Source organism: Nicotiana tomentosiformis, chromosome 1 (assembly GCF_000390325.3).
Source record: "Nicotiana tomentosiformis chromosome 1, ASM39032v3, whole genome shotgun sequence".
NCBI classification, from domain to species: Eukaryota; Viridiplantae; Streptophyta; class Magnoliopsida; order Solanales; family Solanaceae; genus Nicotiana; species Nicotiana tomentosiformis.
The window spans coordinates 107,097,816-107,105,522 of record NC_090812.1 but is presented as its reverse complement, the minus strand read 5'-3'; the positions used below and the strand labels follow the sequence as shown (position 1 = coordinate 107,105,522).

The 7,707-nt window shown below is 45.3% G+C and overlaps 2 protein-coding genes across 2 annotated transcripts; both read left to right on the top strand.

The window, feature by feature from the left end:
- The first annotated feature begins 1,613 nt into the window (after positions 1-1,613).
- Positions 1,614-2,174, top strand: LOC138908362 (uncharacterized). The gene has a single exon (XM_070199027.1). The coding sequence runs from the start codon at positions 1,614-1,616 to the stop codon at positions 2,172-2,174; it is 561 nt and encodes a 186-aa protein (XP_070055128.1).
- A 2,082-nt stretch (positions 2,175-4,256) lies between these two features.
- LOC138908357 (uncharacterized) lies at positions 4,257-4,760 on the top strand. The gene has a single exon (XM_070199020.1). The coding sequence runs from the start codon at positions 4,257-4,259 to the stop codon at positions 4,758-4,760; it is 504 nt and encodes a 167-aa protein (XP_070055121.1).
- The last annotated feature ends 2,947 nt before the right edge of the window (positions 4,761-7,707 follow it).

Genomic DNA, 7,707 nt, shown 5'->3' with positions numbered 1-7,707 from the left:
TTTTCTTTATTGTGTTTAGTTGTTTTTCACTGGTTAAAAGCATGTTGACTGTTCTGGTTATCATTTCCATTGTATCTCCTATATCATGTGCCCCTTTAGCATGCTCCCCCTCCTAATAGTACATGTTTAGCTATTACTGTTGTTTTCTTGTACATATACTGTTATCTGCATAGGTTTATTATGTAAATGTCTTGTCATAGCCTCTTCACTACTTCGTCGATGTTAGGCTCGACACTTACCAGTACATGGGGTCGGTTGTACTGATACTGCACTCTGCACTTCCTGTGCAAATTTTGGTATTGGTCCCAGCTAATCGAGAGGCGTAGCAGCTCGGACTGGTTCATCGGAGACTCAAGGTAGACTTTTTGGCGTTCGCAGACCTTGAATTCCCCGTGTATCTTTTCAGTTTTCTTTTACTGTTTCTTTCATTCAAACAGTTGTATTTCTTTCAGACTTTAACTTATAGTAAAATCCTAGAAGTTCATGAATTGTGACTCCAAATCCAGGTAGTAGTGTATATATGGAGGCTGTTATAAATTGTCGAACTTATTTTAACTTGTTATAGCTTAGTTGTTGTTATTTACTGAAATGTATAAGAATTGGCTTGATGAATTCTCTAACGTTTGCTTGCCTAGAAAGTGAAATATTAGGCGTCATCACGGTCCCGATGGTGGGAATTCTGGGTCGTGACATATTGGTATCAGAGAACTAGGTTTCCTAGGCTATGAAGTTTGTTGGAGGATCAGTACGGAGACGTCTGTACTTATCTCCCAGAGGCTATGAAGTTAGGAATGAATTTCACTTCTATTCTTCTCTGTCGTGCGATTTTGTTCTCACAATGCTAATTGAACTCTTCTACTCTTATTCTCTCATAGATGACGAGAACACGTACTGCATCTTCAGCCGAGTAGCAGCCAGAGCCTCCAGTGGTAGCTCCTACAAGGGGCAGAGGTCGAGGCCGAGGCCGTGCCAAAGGCCGAGGCAGGGGCAAGGCTCAGCCCAGAGCCCGAGCAGCACCACCAGCGGTAGAGCCTCAGGTAGAGTTTGATGAGGAGGTTCCAGCATGGGATGTGCATGTCGAACCAGCTCAGGTTCCGGAGGGGTTCATTGCCACCCCAGTGCTTCAAGATGCTTTGGTCCGTTTGGTGAGCCTTATAGAGAGTGTGGCCCAGACTGGCACATTTCCCATGGCACCAGCCGTCTCTCAGACTCCAGCCGCTCACCCAATCGGAGTAGTTCAGCCAGTTGTTGCGGCACAGACCGGTGATGGGTCATTTATGTCTTCTGAGGCTTTATGGAGATTGGATAGGTTTACCAAGCTCTTCCTAGTTCACTTCAGTGATGCTCCTTTAGAGGATCCCCAGGAGTATCTTGACAACTGTGATGAGGTACTACGGAACATGGGTATAGTGGAGACCGATGGGGTCGATTTCGTTGCATTTCAGATGACTGATTCCGCCAAGAAATGGTGGAGAGATTATTTGTTGACCAGACCAGCGGGGTAGCCTTCTCTTACTTGGGACCAGTTCTCTCAGCTCTTTCTAGAGAAGGTTCTCCCTATCACACTAAGATAGGAGCACCATCGTCAGTTCGAGCGTCTCCAGCAGGGTAGTATGACTGTTACTCAGTATGAGACCCATTTTGTAGATTTGGTCTGTCATGCTCTTCTTCTGCTTCCTACTGAGAGAGAGAGGGTGAGGAGGTTTATTGACGGACTTGCTCAGCCTATCAGATTGCAGATGGCTAAGGAGACCGGGAGTGAGATTTCTATTCAGGCGGCTGCCAATGTCGCAAGGAGAGTCGAGGTAGTTCTTGCTCAGGGAGGTCAGAGGTCTAACAAGAGGCCACCTCATTCCGGGGGGTTCAGCGGTGCCTCATCTGGAGGCAGGGGTACTTTTGGTAGAGGCCATCCTCCCAAGCTGTTTCATTCAGCACTCCAGGAATCCCACGGTGCCTCAGGTGGTCATGGTCCTCATATGACTTATTCCGACCAGCTAGCCTACAGTGCACCACCAGCTCATGTTAGTGCACCTCCGCTCCAGAGTTTTCAGGGTGGTTACTCGGGTCGTCAGGGGCAATTTCAGGGTCAGCAGTCACAACAGCCGAGGTCCTGTTATACTTGTGGTGATCCGAGGCACATTGCTAGATTTTACCCTCAGACATTGGGCAGCTAACAACATTAGGGTTCTCGTGCCATGGTTCTGACACCAGTTGCTGCACCACCTGCTCAGCCAGCCAGAGGCATGGGCCAGGCAGCTAGAGGTAGGGGCCAGACTATTAGAGGTAGAGGTCAGGTCGTTAGAGGTGGAGACCAGCCAGCTAAAGGCCGTCCCAGGGATGTAGTTCAAGGTGGTAAGGCCCAACCCCGATGTAATGCTTTTCCAGCCAGGCCTGAGGGTGAGTCATCCGATACTGTTATTACAGGTACTATTTCAGTTTGCAGTAGAGATGCTTTAGTTCTATTTGATCTGGGATCTACTTACTCCTATGTGTCATCCTATTTTGCTTCATATTTGGTTGTGCCTCGTGATTCTTTGAGTGTTCCTGTGTATGTGTCCATACCTGTGGGAGATGTTATTGTTGTAGATCGTGTTTATCGTTCATGTGTAGTCACCATTGGGAGTCTTGAGACTAGTGTAGACCTTCTACTTCTCGATATGGTTGATTTCGATGTCATCTTGGGTATGGATTGGCTGTCACCTTATCACGCTATATTGGATTGTCATGCCAAGACGGTGACCTTAGCCTTGCCGAGGTTGCCTCGATTAGAGTGGAGAGGGATTTCTAGCTATTTTACCAGTAGAGTGATCTCTTATGTGAAGGCTCGGCATATGATCGAAAAGGGGTGTCTAGCCTATTTGGCTTATGTCCGTGATTCTAGTGCGGAGGTTTCTTCCATGGATTCAGTGTCGGTTGTTCGTGAGTTTCCAGAGGTGTTTCCTGCAGATCTGTTGGGGATTCCACCTGACAAGGATATTGATTTTTGCATTAATTTAGCTCCGGACAATCAGCCCATTTCCATTCTGCCATACCGCATGGCCCCGCCAGAGTTGAAAGAATTAAAGGAAGAGTTGCAAGATCTGCTTGATAAGGGATTCATTAGACCTAGTATCTCGCCGTGGGGTGCACCTGTGTTGTTTGTGAAGAAGAAAGATGGATCGATGAGGATGTGTATAGATTATCGCCAGTTGAACAAAGTCACCATCAAGAACAAGTATCTATTGCCGAGGATTGATGATTTATTTAATCAGCTTCCGGGTGCCAAGGTATTTTTCAAAGATTGATTTGAGATCTGGATACCACCAGTTAAGGATTAGGGCATTCGATTTCCCTAAGATATCTTTTAGGACATGGTACTGACATTATGAGTTTCTGGTGATGTCATTTGGGCTGACAAATTCCCCAGCAGCATTCATGGATTTGATGAACCGGGTATTTAAGACCTATTTAGATTTATTTGTGATTGTGTTTATTGATAATATCTTGATCTACTCACGTAGTCGAGAGGAGCATGAGCAGCATCTCAGGACTGTACTTCAGACTCTGAGAGCCAGCCAGTTGTATGCCAAATTTTCAAAGTGCGGGTTTTGGTTGGATTTAGTCACTTTCTTAGGGCACATTTTATTAGCAGAGGGCATTCAGGTAGATCCTAAGAAGATTGAGGCAGTTCAGAACTGGCCTAGACCCACTTCAGCTACAGAGATTAGGGGTTTCTTGGGTTTGGCGGGCTATTACCGTCGATTTGTGGAGGGGTTTTCATCTATAGTATCCCCGTTGACCAGGCTGACCTAGAAGGGTGCCCCGTTCAGATGGTCAGACGAGTGTGAGGCGAGCTTTCAGAAGCTCGAGACTTCTTTGACTACAGCGCCGGCATTGGTGTTACCCTAAGGTTCAGGATCTTATACAATATATTGTGATGCATCTTATATTGGTATGGGTGCGGTATTGATGCAGGGTGGAAAGTTTATTGCATATGTTTCGTGGCAGTTGAAGGTTTACGAGAAGAATTACCCTGTCCATGACTTAGAGTTGGCAGCCATTGTTCATGCGCTGAAGATTTGGAGGCACTATCTTTACGGCATGTCATGTGAGGTTTTCACGGACCATCGGAGTTACAGTACTTGTTCAAACAAAAGGAGCTCAATTTGAGGCAGAGGAGTTGGTTAAAGCTATTGAAAGACTATGATATCACTATCTTGTATCATCTTGGGAAGGCCAACGCGGTGGATGACGCCTTAAGTAGGAAGTCAGTGAGTATGGGCAGCCTTGCATATATTCCAGTCGGTGAGAGACCGCTTGCACTAGATGTTCAGGCTTTGGCCAATCAGCTTATGAAGTTGGATGTTTCTGAGCCCAGGTGTGTTCTAGCTTGTACCGTCGCTCGGTCTTCATTGTTTGAGCACATCAGGGAGCGGCAATATGATGATCCTCATTTGCTTGTCCTTAGGGATACGGTGCGGCACGGTGATGCCAAGCAGGTTACGGTCGGAGATGATAGAGTTTTGTGGATGCATGGTCGTGTTTGTGTGCCTAATGTGGATGGACATCGTGAGTTGATTCTAGAGGAGGCCCACAGTTCTCGGTATTATATTCATCCGGGATCCGCCAAGATGTATCAGGACTTGCGGCAACATTATTGGTGGAGGAGGATGAAGAAGGATATAGTTTCATATGTAGCTTGGTGTCTAAATTATCAGAAAGTTAAGTATGAGCATCAGAGACCTGGTGGTGTGCTTCACAAGATAGAGATTCCTGAGTGAAAGTGGGAGTGTATCACTATGGATTTCATTGTTGGACTCCCACGGACTCAGAGTAAGTGCGATGCCATTTGGGTCATTGTGGACAGACTGACTAAGTCAGTGCATTTCATTCGTGTGGCAGTTACCTATTCTTCGGAGTGGTTGGCATAGATTTACATCCGCGAGATCGTTCGTCTTAACGATAAGCCCGTGTCTATCATTTCTAATCGAGATACACAGTTCACCTGGCACTTCTGGAGAGCAGTACAGCATGAGTTGGGCACGCGGGTTGAGTTGAGCACAGCGTTTCATCCTCAGACAGACAGACAGTCCGAGCGCACTATTCAGATCTTGGAGGATATGCTCCACGCTTATGTTATAGACTTTGGAGGATCGTGGGATCAGTTCTTGCCCCTTGTAGAGTTCGCCTACAACAACAGCTACCATTCGAGCATTCAGATGGCTCCCTTTGAGGCACTATATGGTATACGGTGTCGATCGCTGGTTGGATAGTTTGAGCCGGGGGAGGCTCGGTTATTGGGTACAGATTTGGTACAGGATGCCTTGGACAAGGTCAAGATTATTTAAGATAGACTTCGCACAGCTCTGTCCAAGCAGAAGAGTTATGCCAGCCATAGAGTTTGTGATGTTGCATTCATGGTCGAGGAGAGAGTGTTGCTTCGGGTATCACCCATGAAGGGTGTAATGAGGTTCAGAAAGAAGGGCAAGTTGAGCCCTAGGTATATCAGACCTTTTGAGATTCTGGAGAGAGTGGGAGAGGTGGTTTACAGGCTTGCATTGCCACCGGGGTTATCATCATTTCATCTGGTGTTCCATGTGTCCATGCTTCGAAAGTATCACGGCGATCTATCCCATGTGTTAGATTTCATCTCTGTCCAGTTGGACAAGGATTTGACTTATGAGGAGGAGCCGATGGCTATTCTAGCCCGGCAGGTTCGCCAGTTGATGAAAGAGTTATCCTTCAGTCCGAGTGCAGTGGAGAGGTCAACCCATCTAGGAAGCTACTTGGGAGTCCGAGTCGGACATGCGGAGTAGATATCCACATCTTTTCACCAGCCCAGGTACTTTTCTATGTTCGTTCGAGGATGAACGATTGTTTTAGAGGTGGAGAATGTGATGACCCGATAGATCATCTTATATTTTAGAACATAATTCTGCATTTTGAGGTCTCAAAAACCTCATCTTAGCCTTCCTCGATTTACGTGCACAGTCGGAGTGTTCTTCCGGAAGGCTTATATATTAAAAACTGATAAAAAGAAAATTTTTGTCTTAAAAATTAATTTAAGTTGACTTCGGTCAACATTTTTAGCAAACAGACTCGGATCCTTGTTGTAACGGTTCCGGTAGGTCCGTATCGTAATTTGGGACCTGGGCGTATGCCCGGAATCGAATTCCGAGGTCCTTAGCTCGAGATATGAAATTTTGATGAAACATTAAAAGTTTGGAAGTTTAAAGATTTTTAGAATTGACTGATGTTTGGTATTATTGATACCGGGTCCGTATTTTAGTTCCGGAGCCTGGTATAGGTCACTATAATATTTAAGACTTATCTGTGAAATTTTGTGAGAAACAGAGTTGGTTTGACGTGATTCGGACGTCTGGTTGTGAAAATAGATGTTTTAAAGTTTTCTTGAAAATTTCATTTGATTTGGTGTTCAATTCGTAGTTCGAGGTGTTATTTTGGAGATTTGATCGCGCGAGCGAGTTCGTATGATATTTTTGGAGTTGTGTGCACTTTTGGTTTAGAGCCCCGAGGGCTCGGGTGAGTTTCGGATAGGGTACGGGATGATTTGACCTTAGAAATTTTGCTGGTTTTCACTTCTGCTGGTTTCTGGTGTTTCCTCCTTCGCGATCGCGAATATACTCCCGCGATCACGAAGGGTAAAATGGGTCGGGGAAGGTTTTGTTTTACACAAACGTGAAAGCTTGGTCGGGAACGCGGAGCATTGGGGGCATGCTCTACGTGAACGCGACTAGCCACACGCGAACGCGTAGCGTTAGATTACCGAGACAGGGGAGTTGAGGTAACTCTACGCAAACGCGAGCCCCATCTCGCGAATGCGGAGGTGAGGCGGGCTAGACCTTCGCGAACACATGGAGTTGCTCGTGATCGCATAAGCCAGTTGGGCCATGCTCTTCGCGAACGCGACAGTGTCCTCGTGAACGCAATGAACACTGTCGCCCAGCTATTAAACGGTCCCATTACGGGACTTAAGCCATTCTTTCAACTTTTCAAAAGCCAAACGGCCTAGAGACGATTCTCCCAAGCTAAATTCTTCCCCAAAGTGTTGATAAGTTATTCTAAATCATTTTCTTTCAATTACCCATTACATTTCATGAATTTCCAACCTAAAATCTAGGATTTCCATGGTAGAAATTGGTGGTTTGAGTAGAATTAAGGATTTTTGGAAAATTGTGATTTAGACCTCAAATTGAGGTCGGATTCCAAAACTAATTGCATATTCGGGCTCGAGGATGAATGGGTAAATGGATTTTGGTCCGAACCTCGGGTTTTGGGGTTGATTTTTGACTTTTTTGGGGAAAGTTTGGGAAATATAAATCTATGCAATGTAATTGATTCCTTTAGCAATATTTGATATTATTGAGTTATTTTTGAATAGATAGGAGTGGTTTGGAGGTGGATTCTAGAGAAAAAGCGGTGATTGAGTATTGATTGACTTTTGAAGCGAGGTAAGTGTTGTGTCTAACCTTGACTTGAAGGAATAGGACTTGTTTGTTTAATTTCTACATGTTTAAATGTTGGGGAACAACGTATATGTGAGGTGACAAGTACTTATGTGCTGTCGTCGGGTTAAAGCATGTGGGTGGGGGGCTTGGTTTCTTGCAATTATAGCTTCCTTTGTTCATGTTATCCATGTTTAGACTAGTCTGGTGATAATTAAGTATTGATATCGAAGCTAAGGCTGGTATTGTGGAACCAAATGTT